This window comes from Motacilla alba, chromosome 9, assembly GCF_015832195.1.
Source record: "Motacilla alba alba isolate MOTALB_02 chromosome 9, Motacilla_alba_V1.0_pri, whole genome shotgun sequence".
Classification (NCBI taxonomy): domain Eukaryota; kingdom Metazoa; phylum Chordata; class Aves; order Passeriformes; family Motacillidae; genus Motacilla; species Motacilla alba.
In genome coordinates, this window is record NC_052024.1 from 25,407,888 (window position 1) to 25,433,668 (window position 25,781).

Genomic DNA, 25,781 nt, shown 5'->3' on the forward strand with positions numbered 1-25,781 from the left:
TTGGTCAGAGATTCTAAGTCAGCATAAAACTGGGAAGCAACATCCAAACTGACTTCAGGTACACAGTTGGTGCTGAGAACTTGAGATGTAGAGGCCTAACTTTAATATCTCAAGTTGGCATGTCATAGTGAACATTTTCTTTATACAGTTTTCATCTGACTTATAAGCCAATATTGTGAATTCGAACACAACAAGCTGGCTCTCTGTCTGCTCTGATGTTTTGTAAAACCAAGTTAATCTTTCTTTTCAAACCAACAGGGCCGCTGCTTGTGTCAAGTACTGGAGATAAAATTATAATAATTTTTAAAAACTTAGCATCAAGACTTATTCTATCCATGCCCATGGAGTGAAAACAGACAGTTCTGTTGTTGCTGTAACTAACCCAGGTATCAAACCACCCTTTTTTATTTCCAGCAGGTAACATCAAGACTTCTGGTAAGATTTAGCAAGCTTCCAGACAGCAGGAAAAACATGATTTTTGTTTGTCTTGCCCCAAGTTCTTAAATTTTTGATGCTGATTATGACAAATATTTCTACAGTTCAAATGCCCCTCCTGATTATTTCTGCATGTCCTGGTCCTTGACTAATCAGTAATTTTTTGACACAATGTGGCTGCACCTTTCATGAAAGCAAACAAATTTGTCTCCATAGGGAAAGCATAGCTTATGCTATTACTTCTCAATTTCCTCTGTGATCTTTACAAAATACACAATTGACTGTTAAGTATGGTGAACTGGACAGCGCAGACACACACACACAAAACCATTGTCAAGAAAAATCAGGGATCTGCAGAAGGGGCCATCAGCTAGCCAGTGCAGTAAATGGGAAGGGGAACTTCAAGAAAAATGTAAGATGTAAATGGAAATAACATCTGCTTCATGATGACCACCTGTAGGTCAGCATATTGAAAACTTCAAAAATTAATTGATACTTATTCAATTCAGGTGATACAAAAACGTATGTTTGGAAAATCCCAGAGAGATCTAGTCCTGGGAGAGGAGATTCACATTGTATTCCATGGGCATACCATTCAACAGTGGACATTGTTAAGGTATATCATTGATATCAGTTTTGTTTGTGTCTCCAGCATAGATACAGTCAAAGGAGATGAATTTGAAACTTTTTCTGCTTTCTCTGCTAAGTTATTTCCCCTATTACCATACCTTTGAATTAATATGTTTCTTGAAGGAAAGTCGCAAGAATGTCGGGGCAGAAATTCAATGCTACAGACATTCATGGTTTTGCTTCCTGGTTGTTCTGCTGTTGGTATAGATCACCTCACACTCCTTTTTTAAAGCTAACACTTTATAGCTTGCTCAATATCTAATCAGTCATTTGTGGGAAAACTAAAATGCAACTATGAAACGCAAGTCTGTCATTTTTTACCAAGCATGAATTAGCTTAACATAGTATTTTTAATGGAAATTAATGTGTTCTTGCCATTGTCTCAACAAATAAAAGCAGTGTCAAGAAGTATATTTTGAATGGAAATCAAGGTCAAAATTATAAAATAGTTTGAAAAAAGAGCAGTAAATTAATATGGAAGAAATGTTTATATCAAGAGATGAAAATGAGGTAGTCTTCATTGAACTTGATTCTGGGGTAGCACATAACAGTGGAGAAATAACTTAATTTGACACTGGCTGCCCTTCTTCCCAGATACTGACAGCTGTGAAGATAGTAAAAGGATTCCTGTATGTCATTAAAAGTACTTCTGTTTAGTTACATCTTACAATTATGTGGGTTTTCATTTGTCATTTCAGGACACTTACAGCGGATTAATAGGCACACTCATTGTGTGTCACAGACATTACCTGCCATCATTTCATACTAAAAATAAAGTTCAGTTTGCTCTTCTCTTTATGGTTTTTGATGAAAATGAGTCATGGTACTTGGATGAAAACATTAAAACGTATTCTACCAACCCACACCTTGTTGACAAAGAGGATGAGGGATTCCTTGAAAGTAATAAAATGCATGGTATGTTTCCCAATTTAGTTCATACAGCTCTGCAAAATTATGTATTTGAAAGTAGTGCATATAAATTCAACCTTCTGAGTCCCTTGAATTTTCAGTTCCAGGACAGAAAGCCTGAAAAACTTTACTCAAACTGTTTGAAAGCACTGCTAATGCCAGTGAATTACTTTTTTTCACAAGTTAAAAAACCCTTAACAACAGCAAAACCCCCTGGTATATTCTCATGTTGAAGTTTTAGTAGAGAAAGAATAAAAATGAAATTTGAAGCTCTGATTTGATGTCAGTAAACAACTGCTGTGTATATGTTGGAAAGGCTATGTGCATCCTGAAAGCATGTCTTTGTAAAGCTTACTCTTTTACAAAGAATGACAGGAACTGCACATCTTAAAAAAAAGATCGGCAATTCCCACAGCTCTTTAAAACTGCAATATTAGCAATGATGTACAGCAAAGAAATTTTCTTTATTATGTCTCTCTTTGTAGTTTAATGTGGAATATAAACACAACCATTCATCACGTACCATCCAAAACCATTACTTTTGTTTGGCATTGGCTTTTAAATCTTTCAATCTGTATTATATTAGAGGTAACAATACATAATACACAAAATCTTATTTGTTTTCTCTGTCTTTCCCTCTTCTTAGCCATTAATGGAAAGGTGTTTGGAAATTTGCATGGCCTGACTATGCATGTTGGAGATAATGTCAGCTGGTATCTGATGGGAATGGGCAATGAGATAGACATTCACACAGTGCACTTCCATGGCCACAGCTTTGACTACAAGGTATCAGGTCTCTTTCTTGCTGTGTTAAAAATGAGAGGTAAGTCAAATATCAAGGACTGTTATCTGTGGTGAAAAGTCATTTTGCAATATTAAGCAGGGCTTGTACTTTGACCATAAGGGGGTTTTATGCCTCAAACCTGTATTTGATCAACATACAAGACCCAGAGAATGTCTGCCAGTAGCATTCGCTCACTGGTAACCTCAGAAGTTACTTCAACAAGATAGTTGAAGTGAATTTTTCATGGCTGTGGTAAGACAAAAGCTATAGTTTTCCTTTATTTCCACTTAGTTGCTAGTTTATTAAACTTTGGAGCACGAAGTGGATGTACAAAGTGATGTTTCAGTAGAAATGATACACAGAACGTGTGTTTAACACAGTTTATCTGTTGCTTCTTTTTGTCTTGAAGCAAACAGGGGTTTACCGGGCAGATGTCTTTGATCTGTTCCCTGGGACAACTCAAACTGTGGAAATGACCCCACAGAACCCTGGAACCTGGCTGTTACACTGTCACGTTACTGACCACATCCACGCAGGCATGGAAACGACCTACACTGTTCTCCCGAAGGAAGGTAGGAGCCACCTAGCTCAGTAATGTTTGTTAGGTCTTAAGATGCACAATGGGGCTCACAGACAGGCCAGCATACTTAGAACCATTTCAGGCACCCAGCAATATTCCATGTCTAGAAGCCAAGATGTTGCAGGCAACCTGGTCATACTTCCTTCGGCGCTGCTCAGGAAAATGAAGTAGCTAAAGGACTGGATGATAACTGACTAATACTTCAACTTACCAGCCATGAAATCTAAGTAACAGATTCTTTTATTTGAAAAGAATTCTTCATGAGACAGAGTATTTCTGTACCCAGTAGTGACAGACTTCATCTCAATCTTTGTTCAAAACAAGCACAGCTGATAAATACAGCTGAATTTATCATCCCCATACAGCTGAAGTACTGAAAATAAAATAGTGTTTACTTTCTCAAGGACATGTGTAGATTTATGGACAATATTACCTTGCTCTAGCAATATCACCAGTGAAAAAACTTGAATTTTGAAGAAAAGTTCTTGTTTCTAATAAGTTAGTACAATTTTAAAACCAACATTTTTCAGTACTCAAAAGACAGAGCATAACAGGTATTGAGAGAGAGAGAACAGAAGAAATAATTCAAAATATGTGATGTATGTAGAGATATATACAACCATATGATTTACATTTTAGCTATACTAAAAAAATACAGAATGCAATGTTAAATGGAAAAATCTAATTCTATTTGATAAACCACTGGAATATGAAACAGAACCCAAATTCAATTTATAAATACTAAAAACTGATTTACAAAGTATGTTATGCCAGATGTCCAGACAATAACAAGGCTAAGTAAGTACGCAGAAAGTACGCAGAAAGACATGTAAAAACATACTTTCAACTTGGATCAGCAGTGCATTGGATTTCTTTTATTATTAGCCATCTAGACTGCATTAAACTGTAACCTTCATTGCATCTTAAAGTTGGTTTTAAATCTAACTCCTAATGTCCAGAACATACTTGGATCCTCTGTGCTCATTTTGGACTCTGCTGACTGCATGCATAGACTATTCTTTTGACGAAATGTACAACAAAGCTATTTTTCTCCTTCTAGATAAACGGTCTCTGTTCCCAAGATTATTCAATCAGCTCAAGTGTAAAGGCATGCCAGGCATTCAAGAATGATGAAAGCATTTTAACACAGTGATCCTCCAAGGTCTACCTTAATTTCTTGGAAAATATTCTTCTGGACCACTCATCTCTACACAGTTTGGAAGATTTCGCACAGTGGCCATGGCTAAGAAAAGAACCACAGACTAAGATAGCTGAGCGGATGTAACAGCTTATAAATACATGTTTCTGTAAATGAAAATAGTATCTTGCAAGTGAAACATATTCTAGGTGATGGCTAATGCAAGTTATTTAGCAGCTGAGGAACATGGAAGAGCTAATGAAATGTGTGTTTTTTTAAAGTTTGCAGATAACCCTGAGTAACAGCAAAATTTGGGTATCAGTCATTATACTGTCACATTTTATTAGTATGTATGTAGTAAATGTTTAGAAAACAGGAATTTGGTTATCACTTTATCCATAGGTTCACTCTGAAAAGATATATAGTATTGTATAATTGAGCAGTTAACAAAATAGTTATATTATTTCTGTTGAATTACTTCACAATTTTTATTCTAGTAGTACCTCTCAAGAATGTGCATTTAAAAGATTTGGTTTTCTGTTATGAAAATAATTCCAAGGCAAAATTAGGCTGAAATAAGCCTGATGAAATGCAGACAGTGAAGGCCAAAATTTGGTAACTATGGTACTGAAAAGCTTAGCTCTGACGACTCCAGCAGTGGAATCATTTTGCTGCTGCAGCTCTTGGCAAAGGAAAAAGTGTTTCCTGACAGGTGGAAGCAGCAGTGTTAGAACTGATGCTACTCAAAATGAAAACAGTAAGAGCGATATGGTTGCATTTCAATAACACAACTCATCATGTTAGATTCATGCCAAATGAGAAGGAAAGATGTATGGAACAGGCAAGCAAAGCAAGATATCTAGGCTTTATGCCTGCAAGAATGAAATTGCTTCTCTTTAACAAGCCTAAATTGCTTTCGTCTTTTTTAAAGGTTACACTGAAACTAGCATAATACCTATCAGTAAATTAGATAATTCATTTTACCTGTAGCAGGAATGCTATGTGAGTAAGTTAAAATACTTTTATCTTTTTTTTTGTTAATGTATTTTAGCTGAAATATAGATGGTGTCTTCTGACTGACTTCAACAGGTTTAAATGACATTGCAACTCCACTGAAAACATTTTTATAGAGTCACAGTCACCTAATTAGCCTTTAGATGGTTTAGATGGTTATGGGATCATGGGAGTCGCTGTATTTTTGGTAATTGTCAAAAACCCCAAACTACATTCATAAGGATGTTATAAACATTGTGACAGCTTATTATGACTGGATTCCAGCTCTGAAGGAAGCAGAAGGAGCTCTGAAGGAGCAGAAAGATGCTTTCTGCTCACAAGACAGACAAACATCAGTACACACATGCACAAGTACCTGAGATGCTTACCAAAAACCCTAGAAGAAATTCAAGGAAATGTCTGTGTTGCAGTATGAAGTCAGTTGGAATTCCCACTTGGAGGAGTAAGGTAAAATAACTTTTACTCATAGAGTCAACACATGCCTGAGCCTGAATTCCTCCCTAGGTCAGTGATCCAATTAACAAAGATTTAAAACTGACTTTCTACTTCACTTTCAGTGAACACTGTATGTTCAGTTTGTACTGCAGAGTCTGTATTTCCTAGCTGCTTTGGCACCAGAATTAGCTTCAAAACAGATGCTTTGCCTCAGGAAACAGCTGTCCTTCAATAGTTGACACAAGATGTATGTGAAGGGAGGCCCTCAGTACCTTATAAGGAGCTTCTACTGCTTGTTTAATTTGTTTTTTATTACAGCACACTGTAGCTGAGCGGGCAGCAGGTCCACAGGTCATTGTTTTAGGTCAGCAGCTTCCTCTGGCTGCAGTGAAGAAGAAGTGGCAGAAAAAATGCTGCAGTTCCATCTCCTGGTAGAAGACTGAGGAAATCCCTTAGCTCCAGTTCCATTGCAACAATTGATAAAGTTTCTGCTCAGAGCAGAGGAGAAAATATTGTTTAGGTGTTTTGAGTTTAGAACAAAATAAAAAACCCAAAGCATTAACAATGTTAATTGATTGAAGTCATCAAATTATTTAAATATTGCAACTGGAATGACATTTGAGACATAGCCATTTGTGTGCAAATACAACTATGGGAAATCTAAAAAGGAAACTGAAATTATGACTTCTATGAAAAACAAGCCTCTATCTTGACACATCGGGTCTACATATGGCACTAACACTAATGAAGTCTGATCTAGTATTTCATGTTTTGTATGAAATGCAAAGCAAGCCCTAGAAATCTTATTACTACCCTCACTCAACACTATCTGTAAAATTGGATGCTCTGCAAGAAGCTTCTCAGACCAAGCTGTGTAATGTTATGTTCTTGTGCAATTACAACACAGTTACTACATGAAAATAAATCCAAAGTAAAACTGCTGGCACCAGAAACTAGGGACTTTACAAGAACTGTGCTGCACAATGCAACCTCACAATGCTGTTTTTCTCAGGCATTCCAATGGCATACTTTGAACAATATATGTACTTTATTTAATATTCCTAATTTGTCAAAACAATCACACTGGCCCCTCAGCTATACACAGTATTATTTATTTCTTACGAACGTGTAATGATTGGACTACAGAACTCCTAGTGTGGATTTCTCTACTTTTAGTATTAACATACTGTTTCTTTAGTCTATGACCTAATCATCACTACACACTTAAGCTTCTCCTGTGTTATCACTAACAGCCTATTACCTAAGAACCATATAGTCATTTAGCCCAGAAAAAAACAGAATTAGTTCTGTTTAGTAGGTTTTTTAATGGTGTTTATTCCTTACCTATACAGAAGAGTTATGATTACACCAATTTACCTGTTTTCAATACAAAATTAATGTCCTGATTTTTATGAGGCTATACTGCCCTGCATTGCAGAATTCTGTGCTAATGACCAAAAAGGTTGCTAAACGGGCATTAGCTTTAACTGAAGAAAAAGACCCCTTTTTTCTCAAATTATCATCTCAGTAGTCCTTAGTCTGAACAGGTATTAAGAATGTTAGCTGATGAACAAAGCCTTCTGGAGTTGAGTTACAACCAATTGATTTACCTTTGAGTGATGAAATAAGAATAGGGCAGTCATTTCCAGTAAGTCTAGTTCTCTTGCAAAGTTCAGGAAGCAGCTTGTTCCACACAGAGCCTAATCCACAAAATCCAATAGCAAACATATAAATGAACAAGGACTGAAATTAAGAGTATGAAAGACCTGCTAAAACTAACCTGAACTAAGCTCAGATGTGTACAAATACAGGTCAGTTATTATGAACTCAATAATTAGTTTATATAATGCTTTGAAATGCGAGTGGTTTTGCATATGTTGTGTTTTTCAATCTTCAGTGTAACTTTTTTCTGCTCTTTATACTTTAATGTCTCTCATATCTCTATAGAACAAAGTTTAGAAGATAAAAACAGTCACATAATTAGCAATATCACTGCAGTCAGAGAATTTTTTCTCTCAAAACAGCTTGATGGAAAGTGGTGAAGAGCATTGCCCTGTCTCCTGACCTGATCTGTCTCATTGCAACAGCTGTAGTAGTAAATTAGGTTTTGTGCACAATTTTGTAGGTAAGAATGGAGAGAAGGAAAGGGATTTCTTTCCTCCTTAAAAGTGGTAACTATTTTCTTTCACTTGTGTTCAGACGCAGTACTGCAACCTCACATTCTACTCTAATGTGGAAACAATCACAGAAACTATTTTCAGATCTGAATAAAAAGCTCAAATCTGGTTCTGAATAGAGTTCTAGTACATCTGTCTGATAGAGATCACATCTCCTGACTCTGGTCAGCAGAGCTCCATGCAATTAATTGAGCTGCTGTGCTGGGAAATGGAAATAAACTCCTGTAGTCCTGGAACACGAGAATGAAATCAGTTCCAACACTAAAACTGTACAGAGGCCTAATGAGAAAATGGGACACAAAGACATAATCTTTCCGCTAGTGTACTGGTACCATTCTGATTGCTAGAAGGTCAGAAGATGTCACTAGAACACAGGAAGAACATATTTAAGTGCAATTTTATTCAAGGGACCATGTTCTCTTGTCAGTTAGCTTATTACTAAGATTTCACATTATAAACATTGACAAACAATTCAGAACATAGTCAGTCAGCTGAGAAACTAGATAGCTTTTCATTTACAGCAGAAAAAGAACGTATCATTCTTTATTCTGAGGCACTGTGCCATCTAAAAAGACTATGCTTTAAGTTACCACAATGAATAGAGTGAGTGGCAAAGAAACTGGAGGCAAAAATATTCCATTACAATTACTAGGGACTGAGTTAAGGAATTAAAATGCCAAGGAAGAGGTGGAACACAAGCTAAGCAATTTACTTTGCCTGAAAGCTAGATTATGTGATCCATTCAGAGTCCACCTGTACATACAGCACTTCAGTTTGGGAAAAACCCCAATGATAGTGAATAACCGTATCAAAAGTAGCCCACCTGATTGTCACCTTTCAGCTCATGCTGAGCGTAGAGCACAGCTGCATCAGGACACCTTCTGAGCAGCTGGTCAATGGCTTCCTCGTACCTGCCCAGACGGGTATCACAGAGAACACGGACAGCGAGGCCGACACTGTCAGCCTCTGCCAGGGGCTCCAAAACAGGCAGAGCTGAAGCTATATTGATTGACTCACTGCATAAAAGAGACTGAAGACAAGAAGTATTGTTTGGATTTAAGACAAATGTTGCAAAAAATGCTAACCATAACCTTAGCAGAAAAGCCCTTACTTGTTTGAATAATCCTGAAATAATACTTCCTTTAATAAATATTGCTGAAAACTGGGAAAGCAAGTTTAGAGTAGATGCAAATGTAAATACTGTTATCAACAGAACTCTTCAGTTGTTTTTTTTTCTTCCATCATTTCAGTCAACCGTTTTTTTTTGACTTGGATATCTTAGGGGGGAAGAAGGAGAGTCTGCTAGAGAAAGTTGTTCACAGAAACATGAATATTTGCAGAATGGATCTAAGATATAAAGCAGTAAGATGTAATACATGTTTCATACCTGTAGTCTTGAGATGTCTTCATGGTAATCTTTGTCAGATGAACATCCCACTGACATTATGGAAGTTACCCAGGGAACAATCAACCCAAAATGACTACAGGAATTTATCTATACAAGACAGAATTAAGTTGCAATAAAGGAAAACTTTCTGTTAATGACAGTTCCATATGAAACTCACTGCAAGTAAAGAAAATTTTAATCTCAAAGAGCAAAATTTAGAAGAGCACCTACCCCATCTTTCCTGATTTGTGCAATTTAATAACAAATAAACTGGAAACTTCTATTTATTTATAACTTCTATTAACATCTGTATTTCAGCTTTCCTGTTCATAATTCTTTAGAATTCATCATTCACACCAATTTCCTCATTTAGTTAGCTTAGGAAAATTGTAAATAATCCACCTGACAAATTCTCATTGTTTCATTTTAAACCCTTATTTCTATGCAGAGCTGACTCCTGTTGGAAGTATATTTGCAAATGTCCCCAAGGAGCAAGACTGGCCAAAGACAGAAATACTAATTTGTAACTGCACATCACCTTATTTAACTTCAGTCTTACTTCTTTTAAGAGATAAACTGTCTAGAATTAAAATATTAAGGATGGTACTTGGATAGATCATGGAGGAACACTACAGTCCTAGAACTTCCTCTGTGTGGTTTACAACTTACTAGATCCTCTGTTGTTTTCAATGGCTTAGTCTCAGGAAGTTGCTTCTTTGATATCCTCCAAACGTACTGAGAAGTAACCCTCAATAGGAGCTCCTGAATTATTTTTTCCTGAGAGGACACTACAAGAAGAGCTTCCCAGAAATCCACCAGGAGCTGGGGAATAGTGTTTTCACTGCTATTACACAACATCTAAGAACAAAAACAAAAGAAGACAGCAAGTTAGACTATGGTGATTATTAGTAGCATAAGTCAGAAAAAACAGGAGGAACAGTTTTTCACTTTTACTAGAAGCAGAATTTTGATTTCATTTTTGTCCTGTGATTCTATGTAATACAATGCTATGCAAAGTAAAATGTTCATTAGATGATTTTAAGGTAATCAATTCTGACCAACAGATTGGATTTCTTCTTCAAGATTTACTCTACTGTCAGAAATGTCAGTACAACTGTCAGCAAGTATTTACAGACTGCTAATGAGGAGCATTTTCACATATGCTGATAGACAAGTAAGTGTCTTGAAAAGAAGTCTCTATAGTCCATTATCAGATCTGCTGCGTAGCTCAGCTGGGTATCATGGCAGGACCCACAAGGAAGATGATTTAAGATCTGCTGTGCCAGCAAGAACAATTTTTACTTGGTTTCCAAATGGTTTTAAACAACAACACTTGTTCTAATTGGAACTTCATGACTTGTTCTTTTTGATACAGGTCTTCCACAGTAACAGATATACTTAAGACTGCAATACACCTACATTGAAGAACATATGTTTTAACCCAAGTGTTGCTATTCACTGTAGATAAAGAAAAAACCCTTTGTCTAGACCCAGCTGAAAGAAAGAAAACTTTGGGGGACACTAGAAAAGCTATTAGTATTTCTTCTTATAAACTGCAGACATAGACTTTTCTTTCACCGATTTACAGAGATCATCAGAACATTACATATCTGTTTCATATTTTAAGCCAGATTCTTTACAAGTATGTTTTAATTCTAAAGATTTCTTTAAAATGAGATTATGGAATTAATTTATCTAAATTCTGTTACATTTCCATGGCCTTAGAAAGCTCAATTACTAGAAGCCACCGAAAGGGTTCTGAGATCAGGGTATTTTCCATTCAAATGACAGGTTAAAAGCATAGAACTTAATGGGTTGTTTTTTTTGCTTTCTTTTTTTGCTTTACTTAACCAGTATTTCATTCCACACGGTCCAGTTCCTGACTCTATAACCATCTATCATGACTAGAATATCTCCACCCCTCATCTCGCTCTTTCTGAAGAAATGCTGAAATGTGAGTGAAGGAGCAGCTGAGGGCTGCTTTTCTTTCCCACAACAATGTCACTATGAAAAAAAATAGAAGCAAACACATGATCACAGACCAAACCCTTGAAAAAGGTATCTGCTTCTTCTAGTTCAATTTTATTGTTCTCATGTAAAGCCACAGTGGCAGCCACCAGTAAACCAGGCTGCATCTCCTTCAGGTGAACAGCAAACTCAGTTGGAGTAACAATTCCTTCCTTACGCTGCTGCAGGAGCCGTGGCTGCCCAATGAAGCCGCAAGCCAGTGCTGTCTACAAACATCAATAGATACAAATCAGGTAAAGAATTCAAAAATATAGATTACTCTACTCAGTAAACTCAGTATTTCCTCTGGCAGTGAAATTTAGATGGAAGCAGTCAGGGAAGAAAGCAAATCCTTTCTGCAATTCATAGAGTAGCTCTCCAGAGACAGAGATCCAAACCACATTCTGGAGCAGCGACTCCTGGAAAACAGCCTTGTGCCTGAACACTGAAAGTAATATGCAGTTGAAAGATGGAGTTAGTGTGCACATAAAATGGATTTCAACACATAATCCAAGACATTTGATATACAGGGTGGTTTGAAAAATCACTGGCTGACTTTTCAAGAGGACGACTTTGCAGAAGTGTGATTTTTATTTTGAAAATACCCCTGAAACAATGATCAAAATGTGCTTCACTTTGTGTAACAAGAAGCTATTTTGAGTTATGTGAGTGCTTATGAAGGTGAGTATAACATATTATTCCCATTTTAAAGACAGCAGAAAAATAATGCCTCAGTAAATTAAATTAATTACACAAGACATATAAGGCAGACCTAGAACAAATATTAAGATTAGCTTTCTGAAAGTGTTTTTTTCCTACTTTGAAATAAAGTCCTTTTTTAAAGGTGAAGAGCATTAGAACATATTTAACAGATCAGATTACAAAGAAAGAAAATCCAACCAAAATCACTCAAGCCTAAGCCACCTTATTCTCAAAATAACATCCATGCAGCGTGTTTGCTCACAACATGGCAATTTCACTTGATCATGCTGCAAAAGCAGGTGGTGCTGAATATAATTTTTGAAACAGCTCCCCACAGTTCTGACCCTGCAACTCAAAACCAGCTAACTTTAAACTCTGCAGGACTTTTTCCACCAAAGCACGATAGCTAACTTTGAAACAACTATCCATTTATTTCAAAAGTGTTTAGACTCCCAATATCCCACTGTAAGAAAAAGTCTCTGTTTCAAACTCTATCACCTTTTAATATTCCACAGTCTTGATCAAACTCAACAAGAAGTAATTTACAGACTGGTCTCACACAATGTGAATATCTGTGGCAGAGACAGCTCCACTAATATTTTTGCCCCCAGTGATGAGGAATTCTTACTTTGATGGCTCTGAAGTAGGTTCTGATCTGGTCTTAATAAGAGTTAAGTGCTTTGATTCCACATAAGATGTGAAATTGCATACAGAAACTTCAGTTTGCAAGAACAACGAACAAATATTCTGTTCAAGAAAAATTTTATAATGGCGGTTTGCATAAAGATGGTGTTTTGATGGGCATATCACATATTAGTTTCAGGTGGAGAGGTGGAGAAATGCTACTATACAATCCTCCCATGCAGCTGAAGAGCACTGGCAGAGTTGGTTAGATCCCAGTAAAACAACATCTAATTGATCAAGAATAAAGAGCTTCAAAACGTGCTTATTTTGTAAGTCTTCGCCAAGACAAGACTACCCTACCTGTAGGGCAAACGGTGCAGTCCCAGTGCATGTCAGCCCTCCATTCTACTGTTACTGCAGACATTCAGTGGAGCCTACACGGCCTACCAGGGGAAAGAGGAGTGACTGGAAGCTTCTTTTACTGTAAAATGCAACTACAATTCAAACTATTGCCCTGGACTTTGTAAAGCATGAACAGCTCATGCTACTTGGCATACTTTACCTCCTTATAGGAGTGCATTTCACGTTCATACATTGCCAGGTCTCCCATTTTCAGAGCCAAGAAAGCCTTAGTAAGTGTCAGGACCACTGATGGCATCATCTTTTCTACTTTCTGAAGATACTTCACAGCTGTCAAAGGACATATATTTCTCATGCTGGGACTGCAAAGGATATCAGGCAGCTGCACAGGGTCCGCAAGATAGAATATCTGGAGAACTTTATTTCCTGATTCCTATTGAAATAAAAAGCCATTTGACAGTTTAGACTTTTTCAGATGTACATTTTTCTATGGCATATGAAAGTAGTGCAGTTCTGTTGTTTTGTTTTTTGTGGCAGGATTGTTTGTATTTTTTAAAAACAGACAAGTTCAGCTTAGCTATCAAATTACACTGCCCTCTTCTGTCTCTCTCCTCCCTACTGGTAAAAGTAAAGGATTTCTAACTGGTAGTGATTCACCTCATATTTTGGCATGCTAGGAGAACATCTACCACCAAAATGAATTGTTTTTAGCAATTGGTACAATTTAGCAATGATCAAAGAAACAGCTTGTTTTGCTACACAAATGGAGGATGACAGAAATTTGAGGCAGGGCTTTCCTAAAACAGAAGTGTCTCTGTGCAAGTGGGGAACCAGATCATAGCAACATGCATCATGATAGCCAAACCTGTAAGATGTTGCTTGAATGCAGTCCAAAGCATCACAGGCGCTGCTTGCTATTCAACAACAGTGGGAAAATAAAAATAATGTGAAAAAAAACCCTGTAGAACTAGAAAAACAGCTCAGCATTTTCAAAGGGAAAGTGATTCATATTTTGATACACAATTCTTAAAAATCAGAACTAAATTAGCAGATTACAAATAAGCCAACTTATTTCTACCTTGCTTAGTTCTTCATTCGAGTCTTCATTAAGAGAATGAGTTAAGTAAAATATAAATCCTCTCTCGTATGTCTGTATTTCATCACCTTCTGAAACTAGTCCTCTTTAAAACTTCAGTCATGGATAAACCTGACATTCTATAGTATGGCAAAGCAAGATGGTAATCCTTTGTGTCAAACCTGAAGGAAATAGAGAGGAAGGAAAAGAATAACAAAACAACTAAGGGAAATGCTTTTGCCATCACTCTTTGTAAGAACTAAAAGTACAATAAAAGTCGCAGGCACATCAGTTATCTGCATCTATTGTTCATATTCAACATCATTCTGTTGAATTCAACATAATTCTGAATAATTGAGTTCTGTTTAATGACAATAAAGACAACCAGAAGAGAAGACTAGACTAAGCTGGTTTTGTAAAACAGAAAGGTTTGTATGACATATGCAATACTAATGTAAAATAGCAAAGAATTATGGATTTTCATTTTAAGGTTACACCACTGGGAAACACATGCCTATGGCACTTTGACATCTAAAACATACCTGCTGTAGCAGTCTCCTAAGAAGGCACAACTTTCCCTGAATGCTCTTAGGAAGATCTTCCTTCTCATCTGATTCAAGGAAATGAGGGTCCATTATAGCTGCTCTGACCAGTAAGTGAGCCTCACTTAGAAGATGGATGCAGCTCTCAGTTTTAACATTTTCGTAAGTTCTGCTATATTCTACCTAGAACAGACACAGCATACACTTAGGCTGCTGACAAAAATTAAGAATATACAGGAACAATTTTAATGAGGACAGCATCTGTTTGAAATAGGACTATGGGCTATTCACAAGAAATATATTACACCATATTCAGCAAAGACATGCAGATTAACTAGCAGTACTTATTTTTGGTTAGCAAATAACAAAAGCAGGAGTTGGGCAATACCATTTCTCTGTAAAGCTGAATTGTTGAAACAGTGTTTATATGTATAAATTCCAACCAGGCTCTGACTCAGAATTTGTTCCAGATTTGATGCTGTCAGCCTTTCTGGATCTAGAGAAAAGAGTTGAGTTGTCAGTGTTGAAATAAACACTATGCAATCAAAAAGCCCCCACTCATTTTGTAATTCAAATGCATAAATAGGTATGTCTGCAGACCAGTAAGTGCTGGAGAGTTAAGCTGTGAATTTAAGTCATACTGGCTACTAACAGAAGAGGGACAGGCATGTTCACACATAAGAGTCATCATCAGAACTGTCCACTACATCTTCTCCTGTGCTTAACACCACGGAGTATCAGGAATCACAAAATAATCAAATGGCTTGGCTTGGACCTTAAAGATCATCCAATTCTAAACCCCCATCATAGGCATGGGATGCACCCACTGAACAGGTCAGACTGCCCAGGGCCTTATCCAACCACACCTTGAACAATTAAGAAATTTAAATTAGCTGCTTAATCTCCTGTAAGGACTTAGTGCATGGTTGCCCCTGCAGCTCTATCAAAGTGTTTGCCAACACATGCATAAAAAGGTATCAGAATACTTTTATTCTAAAACTTTGGCTTGGTCTATGAAGCCCTAAGGTTAAAAACACTGTAAGAAAACAGACTCTTTTTGTTCTGTTTTAAATTTTATTTTAACTGTACAGACGTATAGATGTTTACATCTTAATTTTCAAATGATCCTGCTACATGGCTTAGTACTTGTCCATTACATTTTTTACAGAAGGCGAAAAGTGCATCTTCTTCAAATGCCAATTTGATAGAATATTTGAATATTTGAAACAATGCAACTGGCAGAAAATGTGCTTTATACAAAAAAACTACAGTATTTTGAATAGTCAGTTTTCCTGATAGGCTTCTCCTTATCTTCTTCTGAATAATGTCTGCTCTAGACTTCATGAAATGCTGGGTCAACTAACTCCTCAATCAACTAAAGCTGTCCCACTCTTGTTAATTAACTTAAACTGACTTTAATAAATGTGGTTTCTGAATAACTGCTTAGAATAGCTGCTTAGCCGTTTTATGAAAAGCCTTCAAATAGGGAAAGGGAATAGCAGTTTCCCTGGAAACCTGTAAAAAGTCACATATACCTCTGGCTACACACCTGCTACAACTGTAACTTGGGGCAAAGTCTGACCAACTTTTGTCATGGATAACTACAGTGATGTTCACAACTTTCTTGGCAAGAACCCTTAGGCAAAGATAAGACATTTAATTTTGTGCTGCAACATATTTTGTAACCTGTAGCTTTGGCACTACATATTTTTGGTACTCTACATTTTTTCTCAAGATAAATACTTTTTAAATTCTCAGGATAAATTCTTAGTAATGTTATTTTAACATTTTGTTGATTTCAGGCATTTGTGACTTTATGCTCATTTCTTCTATGTCAGTAAATACAACAGAGTTGAAAAAAATAAAAGCTTGATTGCTCTTCTCAGTCACTTAGAAGGCAATTATTTCTCATGAGCTTTTCAACAGAAGAACCACTCCTAAATTACAATATCCACAAGTTCAACACTGTACACAGAGCTGTAACTACCAGCTCCCTAAAAGACACAAATCCTTACAGCATCCTTCTTGTAGGCTTTCTTCTTTCAGTAATATCTTCTGTGTCTGCCTTAGTCAAAAGAATTATATGGTTTTTGAAATGACAGATAGCTCTTGGTCCTATAAAAAGCTGCATTCTTAATGTACAGACATCCAGTGTGACAGGTGGACAAGCCTATAAAGGAAAGTGACTCTTTGTAATTTCACTTGGTATGTACATTGAGTTTTTAAATAAATCAGAAAAAAAAAGTAACCTTTGTACAATGATCTGACATTAAAAACATCCACTGGCTTTCCTAACTTTGAGTGCTTCATTTAAGCAAGAATAAAAATACTCATAAAGGCCTGACAAGAATTATTTAATAATGACTGGAAAAAAAATTATTTCACTCTTCAAAGCAACTGCACAGTTTCAGCTATGCTTCTCAAAATAGTTGAACCTGAGGTAGATGCGTAATGCAGAAAACTTTTTCCTGATTAGTTTGAATTTGGTCACTGATTATAAAAGTCTTGATTTCAGTTGCTTATAAAAAGCAATTACAGACAGAAGTATTATATTTGCTTGCCTATTGGTACCTTACATAGCCAGTATTATTTTCCCGATTTGTTCCATAAGCACTTTTCACATAAAACGTATGCTACCATCTATACTGGACTAAAAATTGAAAAATGCAGCCTCATTTGCACAGAAATATTCTAAATTTACAGCTTTAAAAAGATAAAATACTACACTTACAAATTAACATACATAGTTAAACAAGACAACAAGCAACCCAGCATTACATGAGTAACCTGGTTTTTGAAGACACCTCAACATTTCTTGTAAGAGGTGGAGGCCTACAGTGGTGGTCTGGAGGCTCTAGACTGCCCTGGGCTCATGAGACCCAGAATGAGGCAGCTCTAAACCTGGTTTCAAAAAACAGCAGGAAAAATAGTAATGGCAAATAATAAAAATAACCACCATAACAGCTCCAACTCCACACTGGGGCAGGCACGCCCATGAGGGAACTGGCCCATGAAGGACTCACACCAGCGCAGGGATGCCCCTGAGGGACTTGCAGCCCATGAGGGATCCATGCCAGAGTGGGTGGACACACTGTGGATGGCAAGCTGCAGCATGGAAATCTGTGTAGGACTGCAGCCTTCACACCTCTCCAAAACTCCTACAGATACAGGAGGCAGCCTGTTGACTGACTGGAGGAACTGTCATGGATTTCAATGTAACCCACAGCAAAAATGCAGAAAGCTGAGACTAGAGAATGGACAGGAGAGATTGTGTCACGTGCTGGTATTAGCTATTCAGAGCAGAGAATACGTTTGGCTCTTGAAAAATTTTATGGAACTTCTACTGTCCTATGGTTTCTTTATATCTGCTGCCTACATGCTCAGAAGAAACCCTTAAATGCTACCTTAAAATATACCTCCATCTATCCTTCCTACTATTTTTTAATGTGTATCACAATCTTTAAATTCAACAGATTTTTACTGATAAGCAATTTAAGGAAGGGGAAAAGTTAAGACCTCCAAGGATCAAAAGCCCTCCTTCTAAAAAACATGCCCTAAGTATCTGGTAGCAGACTTGTTTGACTGCCGACATGCCTCTTAGAAAAACTGTTTTTTCAAGGACACCTAAGAGAGAGAAACATCATACGATAAAAGAAAACTCTGCACCCTTCATTCAATTTATACAGAAAAGCATGGAATTTAGTTTTAAAACTAAGTGATTTTATAGCTTTTCATGGTTTGAAAACATTCTATAATGGTCTAAAATTTTACATGGCAATAATAGACTGCTTCATTGAGACATCTGTAGACCACCAAAATACAACATGCCATTCATTTTGGGTATTATTTTATTGGTTCAGCCACCAGAAACAAACAGGATTTCAAACCTTAAGTCAACTAAGTGCCACACCACTACTCCCATTCTATTAGTGAGGTAATGAGAAGTGTACCTTCACAGTCGTGTCAATATATGGATCCTCACCACGAGCTGCTGCTGCACTGCATCGCACTGTGAAGCACTGCAGGTTCTGACTAGAGGAAAAGAAGAAAACACAACAATGAAGAAAAGAAATTAAGATTTGAAAAAGTCGGGTAGCCAAGACTACAGTTAATCAGCTCTTTTTCCTTTGAAGAAATGGGCTTAAAAGCCCAAGCAGGAGGGTATGTTGAACTAGCACATGAGCCTGCCCAGAGATTTCCAGGAGGCTATGAAGGATGTATCAGAGGGGAAAAAAATTTTCAAAGGACAGCAGCACAGAGAAACATAGTAATACTATCAGTAAAACCATAAGCATAGTACCTTGTAATAACGTGTAGGAACTGTGGAGTGGAGGACTGCCTGCTCTGACTTCTCCGAATATTGGTAAGTAGAAATTAGTTCTACTAACTTCCCAAGAGAGTAGAGATATCCAACATGAGGTAAAGAGAAAAAGCAGAAGAGACTCAGAAGTTTTCTCTTGCTCTCAGTTTCCTCATAGGCTGTTGCAGGAATTCCTAAATATAACAATGAGAAAGGCATTTTATGTGCTTTATAAATAAAAACCTGGCAATTCCATTCCAAGCCTGAAACCTAAAAGACAGAATCAAACCTGCCCAAGTTGCAGACTAGTTTTCTTATTAGCTAGTAAAAAGAAGTTTTATATGAAGCTCAGTGCACATATCAAAAATTGCAGGACATGTAACCTCATTTGGAAGCATTTTCACAAAAATATGAATGTAGCACCTAGAGAAGAAATTCTATAGATATAACAGCATTAGAGAGTCCTAAATTCACCAGAACTAAGTATCCATGGACTGAAAGATTGATCTTAGATAATTACTTTTGAGTTGGAATGAATGCTCATCCAGAGCTGCAGCTCACAAAAAAAGTAGGTATTGCTTAAGGGAAGGAAAGGCTGGAAATCGCAGAATTTATAGGATGCCAGGTAACATCTGTGATCATATTCTACAGACCCTCTTATCAAAGCCTGTAAATCACACAAGAGCATAAGACAGCTGGAGTTAAATGACAAGTAGCTCATTCTTTTCAGTCAGCTGCAAGTTAAATGAGGCATTGCTACTTAGCAGACAGTAAACCACCTCAAACTGAGTGAGGAGCCAGTAAAAGTCAAGGGCCAACCATATCCTGGGATGCATCAGGCACAGCATTGCTGGGGGGGCAGGGATGGGATTGCCCTGCTCTGCTCTGCACTGGGGCAGCATTAGCTTGAGTCCTGGGGGCAGTTTGGGGCACTATAATACAGGAAGGATATAAACCTATTAGCCAAGAGACTAAGGGAGGGCTAAAAAGATGGTGAAGAGTCTGGAGGGAGGCCATAGGAGGAGTGGCTGAGGACACTTGGTTTGTTCTGCCTGGAGGAGATGGAGGAGAGGTCTAAGAGCATTCTACATGCAGTTCCTGAGGGAATGAAGCTGTGTCAGGGGAGGTTTAGGTTGGCTATTAGGAAAAGGCTCTTCTCCCAGAGGGTTGTCGGGCACTGAAACAGGCTCCCCAGGGCAGTGGTCACACCCCAAGCCTGCCAGAGTCAAGGAGCATTTGGAAAATGTTCTCAGGCACCTGGTGGGATTCTTAGGGTTCTCTTGCACAGGGCCAGGAGTTGGATTCAATGATCCTTGTGAGTCCCTTCCAACTCAGGACATTCTATGATTCTACAAAATCTGACTGCTAATATACAGCATTAAATTCTTCCATGGATCTTTTGAGGCTTGAGCGAGTGAACCCCTAAAATCTGCATTCATCCCTTCCAATTTTAATTAAGTCCCTTCAGAAAGGTAACCAGTATCTTAGTGATTATTAAGGTTTACTACTCTGATTTCCTCGGCTGGCTGAGTGGCAGTCTAGTATCTTGTAATACTAAGGAGAATTTTATTAATGCAATATAAACAGTAACTGTTTTGCAACACAAAATTTATTGGTAAAGAACTGATAAAAGCTGATTTAGTCACACTTATGGTGCATTGAATTGGTGTTTTAGTTCAAGTTTTATGTAGAACTTGGAGGACTTAAAATACTTTTTTGTTAACAGAAGCTCAGTTTAAAACATTGAAAAGGGAGAAAAGATCTCAATTTAAAAACGGTGTATGAAAGAGGATACACAATGAAGCTCTTTTCTTTTGCAAGCCTCCTGTGACACAGTCCATGGTGTATTCATGCATATCCATTTACCTGTCTGGTATACAGGAAGCAGCTGAACAGAGTGCAACTTCGTCTCTTCACAAAACCCAAAAGGCGGCTGGTCGGGTGCAAAACGTCTGGAAAAAAGTCCAGAAAATCAAGGGACTGCAGTAAAAAATTATGATTATATACTTTGGACAAGTAAACAGCACTGGCTACAAGCAGCAAAGCTCATGTTCTAACACTCAACAACAATGCACGCTCCTACTGCCAATGCCATTAATAGCAATGCAAAGAAGCACATGGCAGTTAGATAGAGCTCTTATTAATAGAGTTCCTGACCCCTGAATCCTCTCTCTTTGCTTGTCTGCAAGATGCATGTCAAAGTTTGAGATCACTAAAGAAATCCCGCAACTGATTTTGACCTCAATTTAACCTTTTTTTTCCTCTTTCTTTTTAGTCCACTGAGCTATATGGAACACCATGCCATGCCCAACACTATTTTTTTCCTACTATGTGCCATCCTTTTCCTTGCTTTGCTTTGGAATTCACTGTTGGACCCTGGAATCAATTCTTCCTTAACTTTTGATAGAAATTTTGATGAAAAAAGGAAGACAATCAGCTTCCTGAGGAGGGGACCTGAAGATGCAGGTGCTGAACTCTTCTCCACGGGATCCTGGGAAAGGCCCAAAGCTGTGCCAGGGGAGGTTTACACTTGATGTGAGGAACCATTTTCTCACCAAGAATAGTGAAACACTGAACAGGCTTCCTAGAGAGATGGCTGATGCCCTAGACCTGTCACTGTTTAAGAGGCATTTGGACCGTGCCCTTAACAATACACTTTAACAGTGGCTCACCCTTGAAGTGGTCAGGCAATTGGACTAGATGATTGCTGCGGATCCCTTCCAAGTAAAATATTCCAAGATACTAAAAATGGACTTTCCTCAGTATCCCATGATTTCCTCAGTTCAAAAGCAACACCAAACCTTATAAAAATCCCAAAAGCCAAAATATCAGGAGTTTCCTTCCAAAAAGACCAAACACACAACACAGCTTGTTGTTTTGTTTGGTTTTTTTTTTTTTTTGTAGTAAATTAACCCATAAAAGGGAAAATACATCTGTAATACCTGAAAAGCAGATACTGCACTTGGAAGTGCTTTGTGTCTTCTGTAGGTAACTCTGTAGATTCCAGTGTGACAGGTATCTCACATAGCTTACTTTCTTCCCCAAGCAGTTCCACTGGTTTCTGACATATGATGAACTCATCTAATTCAAGCTGTAAAGGATGCGTTGAAGGACTTTCATCTTTCACACCTGAGCAATGAAAATGCTATCTTAATTGTTCAAACCATTCCATGCAGCAGTAAGAAAACAGTATGACAATATCAATTAAATACTCCAATTACAGCTACCCTGCTAGCATTGGCTTCCTCAAACCACAAGATTTTGAAAACAGCCATACTGGAAGATGGGAACAATTCCTATTTAAGCCTTAACAGTCTGAATACTTAAGAGTCAAGATTTCTGGGAGAAAAACCCCTAACAGGTAAACTGTTCACTAGAAGGTGAGTCCAAGGCAACCGGTGCTGTAAATGACTGGTCATCAGAAAAATTTGACTTTTGGCTGAAGAGGTTTTGAGAAGGCAAAGGCAGCTGTCACAGGAAGCTGTGTGATCTTTAGATCACTTAAGTCCTGGAAAGCAAATCCTAGTAACACTCAGAAAGTAACTAGAACTTTTCTATGTAGTTTTTAGTAATAAAAAAAACTAGGGGGAGGACACCATTATCTGAGAAAAGACCCATCTTCACTCAAAGAAGAACACTGCATTTATATTGTCCCTATATGAAAAGTCTTATTTCCCTGTAAATTTTTTCCAGGTACAGTTTCCATTTCTAAATGACCCTCCTTTTAAGTTTCTTCAATTATAAAGAAAGGACATTCCTAAGGTTTGTTGGTATTGATCTGACCCATATATGTTTGGAAAAGTGGGAATTGATAATTGATTACATATGGATTGATATCCTGGAATATACAGGAATGAAAACTCCTGAGTACATCTATTTCTGGGATTTCTATAATTCTAAGACAAGCCCCTGAATAAGATAAAGGACTGAAAAAGGAGAATTGCTTGATTTTGGCAGGTTCTGAGCCTAACAGTTGAAAAAGGATATAGACATCACAACAGAAACATTCTTCATTGTGTAAGCCAGTTACTTAGGCAGTGACACCGACAGAATAATTTTTCTGAACACAGCACACTGAACTACTACTACTTTAACTTCGCCCACTATGGCACCCTAAAAGAGGGGCCTAATTCTGTATCTGCAGAGGCTGTACTATCCTCTAAAGGTGGAGCATGATGGCATATTTTTTTGAAATGTTACCTCCAACTGCAGGTTGGTACATAGAACAGAATATTCAGCTGATAGTCAGCGATAGGACAATCTGGAAATATTTTCTGAAGGGCAAAGACCTTGTTCGAGACTACTGTCAGCACAACAGGAATCAATTAGCAGATTCTTGGAGATTAAAAAATTTAAAAATTTATTTCAGCACCTACCTCCATCCACAGCCTTCTCTGGTGCACTGACTCCCTGAGCACATTGCACAGCCCTGTCTGCATTTTGCTGGACCAGTTCCAGTTTCAGGATTAGAACATCCAGCTCTGTTGTTATCGCTATATGTCTGGCACAAAATGCAACTTCGGCAGGAATGAGGTTATCAATGTGCAAAATTAAGGAGCGTTCAAAATCTAACACAGTCAGATTCTGGTTTATGACATGGTATTTCAAACAGAACATGACTAGTTTATTCTTGCAGCCCACAAGTAGATCTCCATTCACAGGACAACATGAAATGCACAGTGGAGGATCTGAAAGTGGCATTTCAACAACTGACATCTGTTCTTTTAAGGCTTCACTGTATGACTCTTCCATCTTGTGACCAACCATCCGGACACACACGCGAGAACTCCCTGCAGACATGCATCTCCAGTTCATATACGCTCTTAGGAAAGTTGCTTTGCTTTTTTCTTCAATTGTCACCAGATAGTCTCCTTAAAAGAAAGCAGTAATACTGATAATCATTAAAAATTAGATTACAGTTTCTGAGCTCTTTATCTGCTGTAGTACACTACAAAGAACATATTCAAGTCTCAACTCTTACAAAAAATTCCAAAAACACTTTTCACCAATTTTCCTCTAATTGAATACAAAGTGCAAGTTTCTTTGCTGGGAGGCACACACTTCACACACCACTAAAAGCAAAGACTTACAGATGTAGATCCAGAGTAACTCCTGTGTGAATCCTCTCTGCAAGTTGTGATTGCACACAAGATTTCCCCCACCTCCCTGCCTTCTCATAACCATTAATGAGGAAATGTTTTGTTCTTTACAGACCATGGAAAGCAATGGACCAACAGACTCGTGAAAAGCTCTGGAATGGGCTGGAACGACCACCCCACTCCGTGCTCTAAAAACAAAATACAAAAAGCAAGGAAAAAACCCCAAACAAACAAACAACAAACACCCCCCCCAAAAAAAAACCAAAACAAAACAAAACCAAAAAACCAAAACAAAACAACCAAACCCCCCCCCCCCCCGCCAAAAAAAAAAAAATCAAAAAGAAAAGCAAGCAGGGGCAGGAGCACAGACCACAACCGAGGCAGAGGCAGACGATGAAGGGAGATGCGGCTCCCACCCTCCCTGCAGGCCCGAGCGCTGCCGGCGCTGGGACCGGCCCGCGCTTCCCTGCCCGGCCCGCAGGCCAGCCCGCTCCAGCAGGTGCGCCCCACCTCCGGTTCGGAAGTAGCCTGAGAAGGTGCTTGAGGGAGACGCGGGTGGGAGGGCCAGGCCCCCCTTCCGCGGCAGAGCCCGAGCGGCTTTGCTCGCCGCCCGCCCCGCTCAGTCCCCCGGCCCGCTCCACGCACTCAGACCTGACGCGTCCCGGTGTCCCCGGCCGAGCACTCACAGAGCCAGCGACGGCCGGCACTGACCTGCCGAGCTGTGCGCCATGCGCAGCACCGGACCCAGCGTGGCGAAGGAGCCCAGGGCCTCGCAGCGGCCCTGCTCGCGCACCGCGAACACCTCCACCCTGCAGCTGGCCGCCGTGCTGGCCACGAACAGCACGTCTTGGCCGCAGCAGAAGTGCGCGGGTTCTTGCTTGCAGGGCACTACTCGCTGCGACCCGAACGGGTGCAGGTTGTAAAGCTGCACCATGGTCCCGAGAAGTTCCGCCGCAGCACGGAGAGCGCCCTGAGCCTGCCCAGCACGGCGGCGCCCAGCACTTCCGCGGTGGCCGAGCCGCCTCCGCGCGGCGCTGTGCGCGGCGGGCTCGGGCGGCGCTGCGCGGCTGCCCCGGCACAGGTACCCTCGCACGAGGTTCCGTGTGGCCCTGGCGTCACTCAGTTGCTGAGAGAGCAGCCGCGGGAATCCTCCGTCATGGCAGAGCAGCGCCGTACACCGGTGGAGCTGTCGAGTGGGAAGAGAAACTGGAAGTGATCCATGAGGAGTGTGAGATGGAGGACTGGGAACGGCGGCTCATGAATGGAAGACCTTGCTGACGGGTGTTTGGTCGGTGGTTTGTGAGCGGAGCAGCTTTCACTTGGGCACGTGCCAGCAGGAGCGTGCCTAATGCATTAGGCTACTGAAACCTGGGCTCTTCCAGTCTCCCAGCATCAAAAGTAGACTTCCCAAACAAAAGCCTAGTTATTTCACAGAATATTCTCACAAGGATCACTCTTAGCTAAATGGTCTATGAGGACTGAAACCACAACCTTGGTGTTGTTAGCACCACGCTGTAACCGGCTGGGTGAGCACTTTCTGCACAAGTCAAATGTCCTATGGTAAGAGCTGCTTCCATGTGTCT

At 38.9% G+C, this 25,781-nt stretch overlaps 2 protein-coding genes across 2 annotated transcripts in view; one reads left to right on the forward strand and one right to left on the reverse strand.

The window, feature by feature from the left end:
• The window catches only part of LOC119704391 (ceruloplasmin), a 19,519-nt gene extending 12,329 nt beyond the window's left edge, over positions 1–7,190 (forward strand). The window contains 7 exon segments of the mRNA XM_038145574.1: positions 259–321; positions 324–386; positions 945–1,051; positions 1,764–1,980; positions 2,621–2,760; positions 3,168–3,330; positions 4,399–7,190. Of these exon segments, the coding sequence (XP_038001502.1) occupies positions 259–321; positions 324–386; positions 945–1,051; positions 1,764–1,980; positions 2,621–2,760; positions 3,168–3,330; positions 4,399–4,469 (824 nt within the window). The 3' untranslated portion in view covers positions 4,470–7,190.
• On the reverse strand, positions 3,561–25,316 carry HPS3 (HPS3 biogenesis of lysosomal organelles complex 2 subunit 1). The gene is given in 21 exon segments (XM_038145575.1): positions 3,561–6,413; positions 7,536–7,625; positions 8,926–9,132; positions 9,490–9,597; positions 10,159–10,347; positions 11,538–11,723; positions 13,385–13,615; positions 14,261–14,348; positions 14,350–14,439; positions 14,800–14,849; positions 14,851–14,982; positions 15,188–15,225; positions 15,228–15,295; positions 16,815–16,969; positions 18,750–18,831; positions 19,100–19,128; positions 19,130–19,293; positions 20,966–21,051; positions 22,042–22,228; positions 23,476–23,970; positions 24,910–25,316. Coding segments are annotated over 21 exon segments (2,934 nt in total). The 5' UTR covers positions 25,133–25,316; the 3' UTR covers positions 3,561–6,377.
• Positions 25,317–25,781: the final 465 nt, after the last annotated feature.